Source organism: Lepidochelys olivacea (assembly GCF_965140295.1).
Source record: "Lepidochelys olivacea isolate rLepOli2 genome assembly, chromosome: 9".
Classification (NCBI taxonomy): domain Eukaryota; kingdom Metazoa; phylum Chordata; order Testudines; family Cheloniidae; genus Lepidochelys; species Lepidochelys olivacea.
In genome coordinates, this window is record NC_140419.1 from 34,451,367 (window position 1) to 34,470,268 (window position 18,902).

Genomic DNA, 18,902 nt, shown 5'->3' on the forward strand with positions numbered 1-18,902 from the left:
TGGGCAGAGGAGATCAGTAAGCTTCCAAAGCATAGAGTTGCAGGGGTCGGTCATGCAGAGCTCACCACACAGGCAGGTGGGCCCCATATTATTCTTTCTTGGTATGTAGAGTGGGTGGGGAGAAGATACCACTGGAGCTGGGGAAAGGAAGATGACAGAGCAAAGCTGTATGCATCTGCACACTTTACATATGCTTGGGGGTGAATTCTGTTTGTGTGCAGAAAGTTTACATGTAGGTAGGTGAATTGAATGATGAGTTGACTTACCTGCTGTAGTCAGACAAATATGCCCTGGTTCATCTGTGCCTTTGGTGAACAATTCTTGATGTGGCCATGTGAAATGTACTGTCGTGGTACTGATGAAACAGTGTGGTTCAGTAACCGATTGATACACACGTTTCAGCCCAGATACCCCACCAGAACACCGAGTAGCATGTTCTCGTTGCCAAGAAATACAAGCTGTACAATACAGACCTTGAATGAGCCTCTGCAAAAGGAAATGATAGAAAAGCTGAGGTTATATTACTGAAGTATTCCTCTTTCAAGTCTACTTCTGTTTTGTTTAAAAGCAGCTAAAAGAATGTCATTGTTTCGCTAACATTTAGCACTTGATATAACTCTTTAACAATATCTTGTTTCACTTTTGGTTAGTTAATACAGCAATGGAGAGAGAAAATAGTTGGAAGAGAAATGTAACGTATGAGAAGCTGGGGGTGGTAGGGAGCTCCTATGTAGGGAATACATTGGTCCCAATGCTGATCCACACAGAAAACTCCTAGTGATTCTAATGGACTTTGTGTGTGTGAGGATCAGGACCACATGGAAAGACTGGTCAGGCTGGGAAATTGCACTTGCAGTATCTAATTGGTTAATGGCTCTAAAAGAAAATGAAACACTTTATAAACCCAGAAAGCTACTGTTTCACCTTGGGTTAATTGTAATTCAGTTCTTGTAGCTGTTTCATTGCTCTTTCTTATCATGCATTCATTTGAGGTCTCTTTTACGGTCCTTATAAAACAGAGTCTCCATGTAGAGTAGATACCACAGTGCCCAGGGAAATTCTCTTAAAGTTCAGTTCTGCTCAGAAAAGTGAGTCCCTAAAAATGTCATTGTGGGGGTCCACATTATTGTTCCTTAGGAACTCCACATCAAGTATGCAGAGTTTTAAGAAAAAACATTTTTTTCTAATCACCAGTGCTCCAAGCTCAATTTGGGTTCAGGGAGTCAAGCTGCGTTCATTCCATCTCATGTACAATCACCAAAAAAAAAAAAAAAAAAAAGTCCTTCATGCCTAATTAGTCCTCCAGGGTATGTCTACACTGCCTCTGGGAGCAAGCCTCCTGGCCTGGGCCTACAGACTCGCCGTAGCGTAAAAATAACTACAGTAGAACCTCAGAGTTATGAATTGACCCGTCAACCACACACCTCGCTTGGAACTGGACATACACAATCAGCAGCAGCTGAGACCAATAAAAAAAGCAAATACTATACAGTGCTGTGTTAAATGTAAACTATTTTTTTAAAAAAGGGAAAGTTTAAAAAACAATTTGACAAGGTAAAGAAACTTTCTCTGCCTGTTTCATTTAAATTAAGAGGGTTAAAAGCAACATTTTTCTTCTACACAGTAAAGTTTCAAAGCTGTATTAAGTCATTGTTCAGTTGTAAACTTTTGAAAGAACCACCATAACGTTTTGTTCAGAGTTATGAACCACCTCCATTCCCGAGGTGTTCCTAACTCTGAGGTTCTACTGTAACTTTGTAGATGCTGGAGCTCGGGCTCTCAAGTCCACCCCCCTCAGCCCCAAGCTTAAGAGCCCAAGCTCCAACAGAGCTGCAATGTCTATGCAGCTATTTTTAGTGCACTAGCATGAGCCCTGCTAGCACAGGTCTGTGGACCCAGACTGGGAGGCTTGATCCCAGATGCAGTGTGGACATATTCACAATGGCTTGTGCAACCACATAGTCTTCAGTGGCATTATGCTTGTGCAAGTGAGGGCCAAATCTTTGCCTTATAATTAATCTTTTGATGCATAAACTAGAATACTACCCAGCTCACCCTTCCTACATTCTGTTGGCTCTGCAGTGCTAGCAGGAATACGAGGAGTAAAAGCATGTTTAATCTATGGAGCTATATGACTGGATACACACATGGAGCAGCTCTGTAAGGTGCAGCATTTCAAAGACATGTTTCAGAGTACAGCTGCACTTTGAGAATAAGGATCTGACACAGCATCCTTGGGAAAAATGTCCTCTTACTTTCTGTTGTGCCGTCACCCCATCTGTCCAACCAAAAGATAGCTGGATTTCAATGGTAGCGTGAATAAACAGTTAGGGAAGCACTTTGTAATCCTTCATGATGAAAGGTGCTATTGTTTATTTTATTTCCTCTTTTCATTTCCTAGGAATAGATTTAATGTTGCCTTAAAGGTTGAATGTTAGATTTTTGCATGTCATTTTGAAATAGCCAAATTTTGGTCAACAGCTATTGAAAATTTGCTGGCTGCATTTTGAGTTTTTTAAGCAGGATGATTGCATTGTAAATAATTCAGACACTTTTTCATTAAACATGAAAGAGAACTTTGGGAAGTAGCACAGTCAGTAGCTAGAATGTGTATGAGATGGCTTTGCACAAAGCACCTGTATTTTCAGTGGCAGAATGGACTAGGGAAAGAATGTGTGTATCACATACGAACATATGCCTTTTCCAATTAGAGGTCCTCCAGAGACATTTAAGATGAAATGGGACCCACATTTGAGCATAAATTTGGTATGTTTCACTTCTAAATATGTTTATAGTGTTTTTTTTTAATCATGTGTGCACTACACTTCTTTTCAGGGATTTTTATTTGACTCAGATATGTATCTCGTTTTTAATACTTTTTGATGTCTAACACAATTTATTTTTTACTGTTGCACTTTAAGAAATTTAACACCTCTGTTATGCAACTGGAAATACAAAAAGAATAAGCATCCTTAAAATACTTATTGATAACAGGATTAATTTGTTTATATTTTCAAACCACTATACAAACAAAAAGTGCTGTCCCATATAATTGCTAAGAATTATTGGTATTCTAAGGGCATACGAAGAGATGAGTCCCTTTCCTCAGGTGATGCCTGGAGTGGATTTTATCTGATACCTCTTTCCCAATCCCTACTCAGCCAAAGGACATATTTTTACATGTGTGGGTTTAAACATCCAATTGCAATTAAGTCATGATACAGGCCCATAATTTGGCAGTTTGAACATTTATGTGATGTGGCATTCCCAAAATAATGGAAAGCCTCATTTGTTTTGTTTTTATATAATAAAAGCCATTTTAAAGAGAATCTTAGACCAGATATTTAACTGGATTTTGTGTAACATGAAATGGTCTAGATTCTGATCCTGCACCATTTTTACTGCTGAACATTACAGTGATAAATTCATGGAGGAGGATAGGTCCATCAATGGCTATTAGCCAGGATGGTGTCCCTAACCTCTGTTTGCCAGAAGCTGGGAATGAGCAAGAAGCGATGGATCACTTGATGATTACCTGTTCTGTTCGTTCCCTCTGGGCACCTGGCATTGGCCACTGTCAGAAGACAGGATACTGGGTTAGATATACCTTTGGTCTGACCCAGTATGGCCATTCTTTGTTGACTTCAGTGGATTTGCCCTAAATTTACAGTGAATGGGAAATGAATCAGTCCCCACAAGTATCCCCACTATAGCACAGCCAGAAATTGTAATACAAAACTTGAAGCTGACTAAAGTGTCCTGCTGCTATTTGGCTCTTTGGAAATCAAGCTTTCCACTGCCTGAAGGTTGGAGACTCTAGTTTAAACTCCTACATTTTTTCACTTACCATATCAATAATGCCTTTTCTTGCAGTGTTGATACTAGAAGCAAACCAGATGCTGAAATCATGGTGGAAACAAAAACAGCTGAAGACTTTCCGAATCCTCTCAACAGCAGCGATGAAAGCACAGGCAGCTGGTCCCAGCTAGTTAATGATGAGGACAATCCTGATGATACAAGTAGCTACTTGCAACTCAGTGAGAGATCCATGAGGTATCTGCATTCTGTTTGTGTCTGATGTACAATAGGGACTAATCACCAAGCTAAAGGTTTGATGATTGTTTGTCAGGAACATGAGAGACACGCAAGGTGTAATCAGAATGTACAGAAACAGAACTAGCTACAAAACGTGTCTTTCATTTTTCAATGCATGTTCTGGTTCTTAGCCAGGTCTTTGTATACATTAATAGCTGGCATCCTACACAGAAAGAACTACCCAACCCCAAGCGGCTGCATCATGCCCCTACAATGAAAGCACCACCTGACAAACTAATTACTGTAAACCATGAATTGTTTTATCTACTGCTGCTTGCGAACATGCTTATTTGGGCATTTTCGTGGGTAATTTACATTTTAGGATGTTGTACAGAGCTCTCTGTTGATTGGGATGAACACAGAGTAAAAAATTAGAGCCATTTTGTGTCTGGGCCTGTATGGAGGCACAGAAAGTTTCTCCTTTCCCTAGAGTCCCTAGATAGGGACAGCTTTGATGTAGCTACAGGGAGTAGAGGGTCTGGACTAGACCAGCTCCACTGGTGGCATTAGAGTTGCTGGCCACACAGCTGACCAGTACAGTGGGAACAAATTCTTAAAGGATGACGGAGTTTCTGTTATAGTGTGCCGTTTTCTGAGTTAGCAGGGGCAATTGTGACAGACCTGGCATATTTTTTTCTTGGGATTGCCACTACAGTGCCCCACATTCCGCGTCCCTCTCAAGGCCGGACTTGTCAAAGAAGTCATCTGGTCCTTAGAGCTTATATACAATGATGTTAGTCTGACTGACCTCAGCCCTTTAAAGATTTACTGTTTACTAAAAGCTTTTCTCGTGAACTCTTAGATAAAACTAACATTTTTGCCTGTTAACCACACCACTCTCCTCCACATTGTGAAGACAAAGGGAAAAGTACTATATTGGGCCGGGGAAAAGCAGAGTCTATGAATGTCATATAGCACTGCTGGGTTAGTTGAAAGAATGTTTAGCTGGGCTATGTATATGAGTTTGAGTGAATGTGCATCTCATTATGTACAGGACCCAGCCTTTAATAAATTCTTAAATGTGAGAAAGCTAATATACTGTGCCTCATAGCTCTCCCCACTGAGAAATCATAGAATCATAGAATATCAGGGTTGGAAGGGACCTCAGGAGGTCATCTAGTCCAACCCCCTGCTCAAAGCAGGACCGATCCCCAATTAAATCATCCCAGCCAGGGCTTTGTCAAGCCTGACCTTAAAAATAACTAAGGAAGGAGATTCCACCACCTCCCTAGGTAAAGCATTCCAGTGTTTCACCACCCTCCTAGTGAAAAAGTTTTTCCTAATATCCAACCTAAATCTCCCCCACTGCAACTTGAGACCATTACTCCTTGTTCTGTCATCTGCTACCACTGAGAACAGTCTAGAGCCATCCTCTTTGGAACCCCCTTTCAGGTAGTTGAAAGCAGCTATCAAATCCCCCCTCATTCTTCTCTTCCGTAGACTAAACATCTCCAGTTCCCTCAGCCTCTCCTCATAACTCATGTGTTCCAGTCCCCTAATCATTTTTGTTGCCCTCCGCTGGACTCTTTCCAATTTTTCCACATCCTTCTTGTAGTGTGGGGCCCAAAACTGGACACAGTACTCCAGATGAGGCCTCACCATTGTCGAATAAAGGGGAATGATCACGTCCCTCGATCTGCTGGCAATGCCCCTACTTATACATCCCAAAATGCCATTGGCCTTCTTGGCAACAAGGGCACACTGTTGACTCATATCCAGCTTCTCGTCCACTGTAACCCCTAGGTCCTTTTCTGCAGAACTGCTGCCAAGCCATTCGGTCCTTAGTCTGTAGCGGTGCATTGGATTCTTCCGTCCTAAGTGCAGGACTCTGCACTTGTCCTTGTTGAACCTCATCAGATTTCTTTTGGCCCAATGCAGTAAACTATAGTGCACCAATCATTAACACTCTGACTTCGTAAAAGTTGATGGCAAGAGGTACTGTATAGTCACTACTTTGGTGTGAGAAAAATACTATAGGAGTTTTAATTGAAACAGACTGGTTCAATTTCACCCCTACTACATAGGATAAAAAATTCTCCGTTGTTGGTGTTAATATGCACTGGGGTCAGTAAATACACAGCATCTTGGTTGTATAGGTATGTGGACAGATTGATAAATTAGATTATCATGTCATACAGTAAACAGGCGTTATCTTATCAAACATCCTGAGATGAAAAGATTCATTCTTGCAATGTAACCAAAGAGAATGCTTCCAAATATTATTGATTATTGATACTGAAAACACTGGGCCTGATTGAAATCTCAGTCTATATTTCATACTGGTCAGCAAGACAAGACAGGTTGCCATTATATCTGTAAGTTCCATCAGATTCCCTGCAGTGTTCAGATAGTATGATTTACTGCACCAAAAGAGCTGCCTGTGTTATGGGTATGGCGTTACCCAGAAAGTAAGTAGTGAGGCAGACAGACAGATACCTTGCCTTACCCCACCATGTTCAGAGGTATTTGAATCTCTGCAGGTATACCCAGGACATCTCTAACTACTTGATAGTCATGCTGTATAAAAACTCATGGAGCTTGTTTTTCTGTCAAAGGTTAGATGTTGTACTAAAATTCACATAGTACTGCGTAAGCCATGAACAAGATTGGGTCCGTTTTTTTTTTTTGTTTTTTTTTTTACAGTTCAGAGCATCACTGGATGCATGACTCATCTAGAATAATTTTTAACATGTCAGTAGCCTTCTTCCTGGGAATCATTTATTGAGCAGGATTGGAGTAATATGCCCTGGTTTTGTGTAACCTGGGTTTAGAGCAGTAACTCTGTATACCAGAGGGACATCCCATTCACTTTTCTTTGCACATTAATTAGAAAATGTATGGATCTGTAGTAGTGCAGATTGGCACTAATATTTAAACTTTTGCTTTGTCAGCAATGGCAACAGCAGTACCACTAGCAGTCTTGGCATTATGGACCTGGAAATTTATCAGGAAAACATGCCCTCTTCTCCTATGATTAAGTAAGTAGCCACTAAAATGAAGTCTAATATTTAGAAGTGCTATTCCAATTTCAGCTGAAAATCATTTATATCATCCCAAACATGCCAAACGCCTGCTTATCAGTGCTTCTAAGATGCTGTTTAGGCTGTCATTAGGCTTAGATAAATGCACATGCAGGTATCCTTATGCAAAGTGACAGTACTAGCTTATGGTTAGGCTGTTCCTGGTGGACACCTTGAAGGATATATTTCCACCATGTACTCTGTTTAAAGATAGAATTAACTAAGTTATCCACTTCTCACTATGTGAACACACCTCAAAGAATAACTTTCTCAAAGGCTTCTCCTACTAGCAGTTAAAATCAGTATAGCAGAGTCAATTAATTTAAGCCAAGGAAAGAGAAATCATAACGTTCTTTACAAGATGTATAATTTGGCCCAAGACACTCCTTATCCACTGTCTCTGGGCATGATTCTACCAAGCTTGCTCAAGAGCAATAAAGAGATGTGCAAGTACCTGCCTAAAGATTCTGGTACCCTGAAACATAGTATAACCTACTGATAAATGGTAGAATGCAATGGTATAATTGTAGAAATGAGTGTACTGTACATCATGTAGAGAAGATAGGCGCTTTGCAAAGTCACTGTGAGCCCCAGAAACTCCTCACAATCCACTAATGAATCACAACCCATTTTTAGATCACTGAGGATCTAGCTTCTCCTCTTGCCAAAGGTTCTGACCTTTTTGATATACACATAGGCCAATCACCTTTCTGTAGAATCGTAAATATTCTGTTTCAACTGTGGACTGAGGATGATAGCCATAATAAAACATTTATACCTTGCTGCCAGCACCATAGAGTGCTGGCTGCTGCTCACAGACACTTCAAGCTGACAGCTTTCACTTAGTTCTACAGGCACTGCATATGTAAGTGTTCTCAATCACTAGCCACCTACTGATGAATTTACCAGATGCCGGCCAAGAAACTTGAGATTCTGTGAAGACAGAGGTCAGGAAAGGCAAGAAAAGGAAGGCAATCTGTAACTACAGAAAGCAAGGATCAGACAGAGAACAGTTTGATACTGAAATAGAAGATCTAAGAAGATTTTTAATTGTAGATTCATGAATGATGTACATATGCCAAGAACTGCCTCACATTCATGATAAACCATGCAGTGAACGCTGCCATTTTAAACTTTCCCCCATATGTAGCAGCAGCTACCAAAAAAAAAAATGTATATGATCTTGCTTCCATGTAACTTTCCATTTAAGACTGGGATTCTGCAGTCTTTTTGAGGGCGACAATAGAAGTTCTTCCAGCCAAATGCTACACATGCACAATTTCCCTTGATTAAGTACAGGATGGGATCTTATGTAAATCGAAACAGTGGATGCTATACCTCTGCAAATATCACGGGGCTGTAACTTTATTACCAGATGTACAGCCTTCTGCAATATATAGATAGGTGGGGACCTACTCTTCCAAAAGGGAGGACGCGGAGGTTCTGACACACTGAATCTGGCGTTTCCCCCCTGCTGTCTATCAGGAAAGCACAGTGGTACATATGAAATGAGGACCTCTTGATATTTTTGGAAGTTATTGAAATAACCCAATTATCAAAACAGAGCTGATATGCTAAAAAAATGACAGTTTCTGAAGATACTTGTTCATTATAGTTACATACAGCTATGGCAGGCATAAAAAGAAGGCGAGATTTAAAAAGATGCAGCATGGGTGGAACATTGTAGTATGTGGCCATGTCACAAGACTTGTAGTTTCTTATCCTAATTACACAATGGGAAACAGTAATGATACATTGATTTTCATGAAGTGTAAGGTACAAGGCACACTGCAAGCAGTATGTCATACTGGGGTGATAACATTGTGAAGCATGTACCCTGATTCACATCTCTCCCCATACTGTTTATCTTTTTTGCAACATTATAGATTAAAATTTTACATGATAAAACAAATTTGTCACCTCAACTCTAATGAAACAATGCTTTACACTGTCCCTAATATTACTAACAGGCTTTGTTGTTGTTTGTTTCTAAGTGAATTAGCAGAAGAAAAGGCTTTCCTTGAAGAAAAGCCAGAGAACATAGAGGGTAAGTTGAATGTATCAGTTGTGACATGGAAATTTGACTTGATGTAGGGCTTCTAAGGTTAATACACATAATTGCATAGCGACTGCTTTTTCAGAAAGCACTTCTGGACTATCAGAGGAAACAGCCAATTGTCAAAAAGACCTACTGGTGATAAACTTTGACCTGGAGCCAGAGTGCCCGGATGCAGAGCTACGAACCACTCTTCAATGGATAGCTGCTTCTGAACTTGGAATACCAACCATCTATTTTCAGAAAACTCAGGAAAACAGAATTGAAAAGGTAGTATTTACAGTGTAGGGTATAACATCAATGTACTTAAACCTCTGAACTGTAAATCCAAAATTTGTAATGACAACAAAAATTCTTCACAGCTAAGGTATATAGCTCAAAAGAATAATCACTTAAAATGAGACCTCCTCAAATAGAGTACAGTATACACCAGTGAAGCAGATTTCACCTATTCAGGTCAGCCATTCTGTTGCATGAAAGTGACAGCTGCATAGATCAGGACAGAGTTAACAAAAAAAGATCCTTAATGAGGATGTTCTTGGACAGTGCTGTCAAGGTTCCTCCCCCACTCTGAACTCTAGGGTACAGATGTGGGGACCTGCATGAAAAACCTCCTAAGCTTATCTTTACCAGCTTAGGTCAAAACTTCCCCAAGGTACAAAATATTACCCCCGTTATCCTTGGAATGGCCGCTACCACCACCAAACTAATACTGGTTACTGGGGAAGAGCTGTTTGGACGCGTCCTTCCCCCCAAAATACTTCCCAAAACCTTGCACCCCACTTCCTGGACAAGGTTTGGTAAAAAGCCTCACCAATTTGTCTAGGTGACTACAGACCCAGACCCTTGGATCTTAAGAACAATGAACAATCCTCCCAACACTTGCACCCCCCCTTTCCTGGGAAATGTTGGATAAAAAGCCTCACCAATTTGCATAGGTGACCACAAACCCAAACCCTTGGATCTGAGAACAATGAAAAAGCATTCAGTGTTTTACAAGAAGACTTTTAATAAAAAATAGAAGTAAATAGAAATAAAGAAATTCCCCCTGTAAAATCAGGATGGTAGATATCTTACAGGGTAATTAGATTCAAAAACATAGAGAACCCCTCTAGGCAAAACCTTAAGTTACAAAAAAGATACACAGACAGAAATAGTTATTCTATTCAGCACAATTCTTTTCTCAGCCATTTAAAGAAATCATAATCTAACACATACCTAGCTAGATTACTTACTAAAAGTTCTAAGACTCCATTCCTGTTCTGTCCCTGGCAAGCGCAGCATACAGACAGACACAGACCCTTTGTTACTCTCCCTCCTCCCAGCTTTTGAAAGTATCTTGTCTCCTCATTGGTCATTTTGGTCAGGTGCCAGCGAGGTTACCTTTAGCTTCTTAACCCTTTACAGGTGAGAGGAGCTTTCCCCTGGCCAGGAGGGATTTCAAAGGGGTTTACCCTTCCCTTTATATTTATGACAAGTGCCAAGTGGTTACATGGAGTTTAACAAGCGCCATGCACTGTCTTAGTCTCCACTTAGGTCCCACTTAAGCCAGTTGGGGAAAATCCTGTTCCCACTGATGTCAGTGGCAATAGGAGCAGAATTTGACATGGGACACAGAGTAGTGCATAAGACTCTGCATGGATCCCATACATTGAGGTGCATTTCACTTCCAAAAACTGAAAGAGGGTCTTGTTTACCAGTGCTCCACTTGGCATTGGTCCCCTGATAGTGGCTCTACGCCAACTTTGAACCTCCCCTATTCCAGGGCCACGCTGCTTCAGCCCCAGCACGAGACCTACCTCAGACATGACTGAGCTCGTGACTAGTTGCCCAAAGATCCAAGGAGCAATTCCTGCAGATGGGAAGAGTTGGAGCACAGCTGTGTGCTGAGCCTACCTCCTTTTCCACAGCCACCCACACTCAGAGAACTTCCCCTGTGGGCAGATCCATTGGCTTTATAGACCCTTTGTGCTAGTAAAGCTGCAGGACAGTGAAGACCTGGACCCCCAGATTTCAAATATACAAGAAAATATACTTTAGTGACTAGAACTTTGATTTACTATTTATTCTGCACAATGATTAGGTTTTTTCCAAGTCTTTTTCAGACTGTTTTATAAAATCCATAACAGCCTCTCCTCTGAATAGGAGTGTTTAATTGCAACAATCAACTTTCCACAAGAGTACCTACCCCAGTTAAAACTGATAGTCCTGCAGGACTGGGGCTTTAGCTACTAATTAAACATCACTTTTGCCAGCCACATTTGTGAAGGCATAACTATCTTTAGATGGTGAAGTGAACAGATTTTAAACCCTTTCAAGTTTCATTACGGTGTTTTTCCAAAATATCAAAGCATGCAAGCTCAAAATGGCCTCCAGCACTATGGGCCCTCAGCTACATGGAGGATATTTCATATTCCAAGGGCTTCCTTACTCCCCCTTAATGATAACCACAGGATACCATTTCAGACAGTTTTTGACTGTCAAAACTGTCCGTTTCCCAGAGTCAGCTTTAAAGGTTGTATCCAGCCATCAGGTTTACAGAAATGTCAGGGTATTTAAATAAATCAATGAAAGAAAAAATATTACAGTCAATATTTTGGCATTTTAAAATAATATCTATGGGAAGATCATTTTATGTAGCAGAGCTATAGTTTGGTATTTCTTGAGTACATGCATTTGGGAATCATCAACATAATTTAAAATGCATTCAGCAGCAACCATCCAAATTGCATCTTATTTAAGAAGCAGCTGTCAGCTTTACTCATGTGCTTTTGCAAACAGTTAATTCAATTGCTAAAATGCACTAGAGAATAATGAAGTACATCCTGCCTACAAAGCTGCTCTTGGAAATCACATGCTTATTACATATAATTAAAATACATATTAAAGTTTAGGACTCAGTATGTAAATAGCAAACAGCTACACCAGCTACAGATACACAATATTTTCTTGTGTGGTTTAAAACTGGAAGATGTATAAAAAGGAGCCTAATTAGTTATTGATTGTGAAATTCAAGGAAATGAAAAGCTTTGATTTTCATTTCCAAGCCTGAAAAAAGATAGGCCAGATGCATGACATTATGAAGTCCATTATTAAAACAGGAAAACACAAAAGTGGATACAATATAGGATTTTTTTCCAACTGTTTAAGACTATAAATGAAATGTAACTAAACAAGAATACTGACTATGATAATGAAAGAGAAACGTATTTTTCCTTCAAATCTAAGATCTTCAAGTTGGATCCCTGGGGTTGTACAAGATACAGTACCTATTATTTTGATAATGGGCTGTCAATATCATGGAAGGTTGTAATTATTTATCAGGGTTAAAGATCTCACATAGCTGTAAACAGGAATAACTTCACTAATTACAGCAGAGTTGCTCTTGATTTATCTGGTGTCATTAAGAACAGAATCTGGCTCTCACAGATTATAGACTTTCAGAAATGAAATGCAAAGTTTCCAGATGTCCAAATCCATATTTTAGATGTTTCAGATCCATAGTGTATAGACAGAACCCTCGGCAGATTGCACTGCTATTGTGTATGCAGTGCCTGAAACAGTGGAGTTCTGATCCCTGGCAGGGCTGACTCAGTAATGTCCTCATACTTGGAAGAGTTATTTGCATGTATTTATTTAACAAAAGCTGGTTAAGAATACACAATGAATGAAACCCTAAATGTGCCATTTTATCTAGTTTCTAGATGTTATGCGGTTAGTTCACCAGAAGTCCTGGAAAGTGGGTGATATCTTTCATGCGGTGGTACAATACTGCAAGCTACATGAGGAAAGCAGAGAGAGGACACCTAGCCTCTTTGACTGGCTTCTCGAATTGGGATAAGAAACCTCTTAAATGTTTGGCATTTTCATTTTAATCCAGCTTAAGTGGCAGTGGTTTGTGTAATGCTCTAATTTTCAAACATCAGTGCATAAAACAAGCAGAGATATAGAAACTCTGCGGACAGTCCACACAACTGTACACTGAGCAAAGTGAAATTAAGGTGCACCATATACTGTTATATCATGTGGGGGAACTTTGACATATTGTACTTTCGGATGTACTGTATTAGGAAAGGATGGGTTTTTTGCCTTTAAAGTGAATGGATAATATGAAGGATGGATGAAAATAGGATATATTTCTATAATCAAATATTCTATTAATATCGTTTGATATTATTTCAATCAACTAAAATAGAATTATACACTAACAACATTCAGTTTTTAAAACATGAAAATTTGTACAGGTTAACTGTTAGAACACTAGTGTTTTCCAGACGGACAGCCAAATGAATGCTTAGGAGGATGTGCATCTTTAGATAAATAATATAGATATCGAAGTATTTTTTAAAATCCTCACCGTGTCTAAAGGGGTTGAAGACTTTGAGCTATTAGACCTTTACAGGTAGACGATACAACAAGCTGCTGAAAATGCATTATAATTTCCGCATATGAGGCCATTTATTTCTTCTCCATAGCCTTTCACCATTCTTGTGTTTTTCTGGAGGAACTGAAATCCAGACTCTCAAATATTACTCTTTAAAAACATTCTGATTCCTTTCCATTTTAATCAGAGGCAGTTTGGACCAGTGGATAATCAGAAGATATGGGTTCAATCCCAGCTCTGACCTGCTGTGTCACCTTGGGCAAGTCACATCACCTCTGTGCCTCAGTTTCCCTATCTGTGAAAAGGGGGTGATGACAGTTACTTTCTTATGAAAGTATCTAATGCTTTAAGATCTATGGATAAAGAAAGAGCATATTATATGATTTTAGTCTAATTAAATTGATTATTAAAAAGAAAAATCAACTGAACATAGTCCTACCTGAAAAACTGATTGTATTGTCATACATATGCCTAAACTTTAATTTTGTTTTTGTTACTTACAAGAATACAAAATGAGTCTCAGCACATATAAGCATATGTTTACCTTAAGGCTACCTGCTCATTTTGGATATATATGTTTGGAATACAAATGATAGTTCATGTTATTACAGTAACATTGATATAACTACAGTAGACTGCTGTTGAGAAGAACAGTTAGTATTATATACATAATTATAAATTCTCTTGACTCTGCCAAAGAGATTGGATTTTAATTTAAAGGGGAAAAAAAGTTTATTGCAGTAAAGCTCCTATTGTTTGAATTTCACATATACTGTGATTTGCTTCTTTGAAAACACAAACATTCATTTTTTGTTTTCTCCTACACTAAATGATGTAATTGAAATTCTACCTGTATTTCCCTAAAAAAATGATTTGAAAGATCATTTATTTTCCTTATATCGGTATATGCTTCTGTATTTTTCCTGAAATAATTATCCTTTTGCACTAGATATTTTTGAAAATTTTGAAATAGTTTTAAATAAATTATGAAAAAGAGCCATACTATCAGTGTTACCACCATTAAATCCATTTCCACCCTCTCACACTCATTTGTTAGGGAAAAAATTTGTCAGTGAATCGACATCTATATCCATGTGATAAAGGTACATGGCTAACTCTACATTTACTCTACGGTATACACAAAACAGTAAAGATCACTTTACTGCCAGTATAAAGGTTGATCTACTGTATACACTAAATTTAACTGTACAGCTATTGGGCCTGTTCCTGAGAAGTGCTGAAGCTCCTATTGATGCCAGTGGAAGTTGTGGGTACTCAGCATCTCTGAGAGGCTGACTGTTAATAACGTAAGTATTGAGTGTTACAGATTGAAGGTACTTTGTTCTAATAAATGGGAAAAGGTATTTATTTTTAGACCAAATCCAGTTAGTTGTCAGTATACAAACTTTTGCTGTGCTAGAATAAATGTTTACTTACCTTACAAAGCACAACTATCATGACTGGGTTGTAACAGTGTGATGAAGTTACTTCTGTACAGTAGTTCTTTATGTTGCAAATCTAATCAGAAATAAATTTGTGTTACAGTATGTGTCCCCTTTGCCTTTCTAAAAGGTGTTGATGTGATTTTATTGCATACTGGAAATGGAAACTGTGTAATACATTTTATTTGACCAACTAAACATTATTCATGGCAATCATTTAGCCTTTCCAAATCTGCTTTTGCTGAATGCAATGTCTCAGAACAGGTCCTTACACCAAAGGCAGCGATGGAAGTTGAGGTCACTCATCACCTGAAAGGCTCATGCCCTTAGTTTTATTTATTTATGGTCTAATTTTCAAAAGGGCTGCTCTTCTCTAGCGCCCACTGACTTCAGTGGAATTTGTAGCTGCTCAGCACCTCTGAAAATCAAGCCATGGCTCGCATCTCTACTTGTAGCTCTGTTTTTAAAAAACTATGGAGTGGGTAATTAGATCTTAACAGATATCAAAAGCTAAACAGGGTCAGACTTGGCATTATATTGATGTATAATTTTGTAAGAGGATCAGATGCAATAGGAAGTGAATCAGTAATAAACTAATATCCCTGCACAGTGTGAGAAGGTGCTGTTCTGCTGGAGGTACTGTCCTGCTGATAAAACATTAACCTGTCTATACTAAGGTTATATGCAGGGTAGTTGCAGCCATGTCGGTTCCAGGATATTAGAGAGACAAGGTGGGTGAGGTAATATCTTTTATTGGACCAACTTCTGTTGGTGAGAGACACAAGCTTTCAAGCCACACAGAGGAGATCTTCTGCTCTCTTCTGTTGAGCCAGTAAAGATATTACCTCACCCACCTTGTCTAGACTAAGGTCACATAAGTCTGAAAAAGGAATGGTTAGATCCACAGAGTATGTCTAAATTCTACCCTGAAATTTCAGTTTGGTGAATAATTAGCCTCACTCCTCCAGCTCCACACAACTCTAGAGCAATGAGCTGGCAACAAACTAGCTAGCAATATTAAGATTTTAATTTAAGGTTTAAATCGTTAACAGAGGGTGAACTTAAGTAACTGTCACTAACTTGTACATTGTTTCTAACATGCTTAGAGACCCGTGTCAATGACATGTTATATTCATGTTATACCTTTAACTTCTCATTTGAGAATGGGTTCATTTTCATTCAGAGAGCTGTGGCTTTGCTGAGGTTCCAAGTTTTATTCAGATGACATGGGACCTGATCCTGAAATGCTGAGCACCTACTCCTCCATTGAAATATATGGGAGGTAAGTGCTCAGTGGGTCTCAGGATTAGGCTCAGAATAACCACAGCTACACTCTCTTTTTTGCTCAGTGCAGGAAGGATGCAAGAGCTAAAGCAGGTTCCCTATTGTCATTGGTTAAGCAGTGCAGAAATGCCCGAGCTTATTTAATTGTCACAAATGCTGCACACTCCTAATGGTCAGGTGTAAAAAAAAAAAAAAATGATGCCCTTTCCCACTACTGAACAGAAAAGGAAACCCAAGGTCAGGCTTAACTGGGTTGGGAAATCAGAATGATGGGTGTGGGGCGTCCATTATCAGAAAGTGTGCTACAAAATTACAGTGAATTTTAAATGTAGTGAGCAATGATGAAATTCACCAGAAATGACCACCATATTTATTCAGTTTCAGATAATGTCAGGAGCCTACACTTTGACTGAGATCACTACAGCTCCTCAGCATGTGGCTCTGCCTAATAATTCTGCCTTACACGTACAAAGGTTTGAGGGGGAGGATGCTGAGGAAGTCTCCTTATAGCTAACTCTTCCATTCAGTCTACTGCACACCCACATAAAGAGGAGGCAGAATCTGGCCAGCACTAAGATTCAATGAAGTTTATAGTACTCTCTATATGAGTATAGTAGTAACTCCTCAATGTAAATAAGGGTGGCAGAATTAAGCACTTAATTTCTTACATGCCAGATCTTGCTGCAGCACTGGTAGTCCTAACATTTGCATGGGAATTTAATTTTCACTACTATGTAGGGTCTGCTTTTTTATGTTTAGCATCATTAGTTTCTGATAACCCATAATCTTCCTAATACATTGTACTAACATCAAAGATTGTCTTCTCACAAATCTTTGCTAAATTAACCAAGGCTGAAAACATTTTACTGTGGTTCAAGGTATGAATGATTATGATCTGCCTACAGTCAGCCTGTTAAATTCAGGATTTATTTGTTTCTGGAGAGCTAGGTTTTGCTGCAGACACAGCCTGTTTATCTTGCATGGCCTTAGTACAGGGTTGTATAACTTGCATCCAATAAAGTGAGCTGTAGCTCACGAAAGCTTATGCTTAAATAAATTTGTTAGTCTCTCAGGTGCCACAAGTACTCCTTTTCTTTTTGTGGATACAGACTAACACGGCTGCTACTCTGATACCAGAGAATGACTGTTACCATGAATCATGTATTCTAGTTTTCAGAATGTCAGGGAGACTGGTCAGGGATATGATCAGAGACCATGAGAGCTATTTAATAAATAAAAATTATCTCTAGCTTAGAAGGAAAGCAGCCAGTGTAGGAAGAGATTTAATTCAAGGCAGAGCCACTACTCTGAGGCTATACTAAGCCTTTGGCAACTACCAGTGAACTCATAATGCCACTGGTTTTAATGTTTCATATATCTAGTCCTGCAGCCATTTCATAATTGGGAATAGGCCCTTAGAAAATAATTTGATTGCAGCTGTAAAGACGTTAGCATTTAGCAGGACAAATAGTTAAATGAGCCATCTGGTCTACCAGGCTAATTAAAAATGATTAATAGGAAGATAGTGTCTGCTATTTGTGAGACTCCTGCACACATACCCCCAATACACACACACCAGCTGTGGAGGAAAGTGAGATAGTGGAGAAAGCCACAGGAAAGCAGCACAGAGAGAAAATATGGTTAAGTGGGTGCTCCTCCTATCCCTCCCCAAAAGGTCTGAGTGGTCCCAAAGTGACAATAACCAAGGAGCGGCACAAGAAGTTGAAGAGGGGGCGCTCACTAAATAATAAACCCATCCTTTCTCCTCTTTCTGTTCCGCACAAACTGCTTACCTACCCAGTGAACATGGAGGAGAGTTAAAGCTTTAATTCCTGCTGCATAATCCATCCACCTGCTCTGAGAGGTCAGAGCTCATCCATACAGGCTGGCAGCCAATGCTAGCCCTGATACTGTTCAGCTGCAGTGCTATGACTGGTTTGGGGTTCTGGAGGTTGAGGGGAGGCAGAGTCCGTGGTATAGCTGGATGGGGCAGCAGGGCTGTGATGCTGCTGTCCCATGAATCTCTCTCTCACACACACACACGCATACACTTCTTTTGGACGGGGTGGGAACAAATGCATTGGCTCTGCAGTTGCTTTAAAGCTGCAGAGTCCTTGTATTGCTGGATCCTGTTTCCTTACATTACTGCCTAGTTGCATTGGAGGGGAACACATGGACATGGCTCAGTGAGATGTTATATTGTTTGGAAAATACAGACTGCAGACAGACACACACACATACCCTGATTTGATTCTGTCCCCCTCACACACAGACACACTAATGCCCTTCCCCCTTTCAGGACTTTGATTCTGCCCTCCTTACCTCTTCACAGATTCGGTTACTGGTGACTGAACTGTCCAGCTAGGTCCTAGTCTCTGCTGTTCTCCAGAGAAAGAGCAGCCCTTCTGGGCAGCTGAGGGAAGAAAGTGGCAGCCACCACCAGAGGTTCTTCATCCACCCCACCCCGACCCCCAGGTGAAGAGATGAAGGGGGGGGGAGAAGCAGGGGGGTTTAAATGCAGCATGCTCCATATTTAGTAATAGCAATGTAACTTATAAACAATGACTAATACATGTTTTCCTCAAAAAATATGCTAGTAAGAATATTGCACTACAATTAAT

At 39.7% G+C, this 18,902-nt stretch overlaps 1 protein-coding gene across 7 annotated transcripts in view; it reads left to right on the forward strand.

Moving 5' to 3' along the window:
• SPHKAP (SPHK1 interactor, AKAP domain containing) overlaps window positions 1-15,102 on the forward strand; it is a 105,561-nt gene extending 90,459 nt beyond the window's left edge. For 3 of the 7 annotated variants that reach the window (XM_084640197.1, XM_084640201.1, XM_084640203.1), the window contains 5 exons: window positions 3,874-4,053; window positions 6,987-7,073; window positions 9,110-9,162; window positions 9,242-9,441; window positions 12,869-15,102. In XM_084640197.1, coding sequence (XP_084496323.1) covers window positions 3,874-4,053; window positions 6,987-7,073; window positions 9,110-9,162; window positions 9,242-9,441; window positions 12,869-13,012 — 664 coding nt within the window. In that variant the 3' untranslated portion in view covers window positions 13,013-15,102. The remainder of the gene's footprint in view (window positions 1-3,873; window positions 4,054-6,986; window positions 7,074-9,109; window positions 9,163-9,241; window positions 9,442-12,868) is intronic. The other 4 variants (XM_084640198.1, XM_084640202.1, XM_084640199.1 and 1 more) reach the window with 4 other exon arrangements.
• Window positions 15,103-18,902: the final 3,800 nt, after the last annotated feature.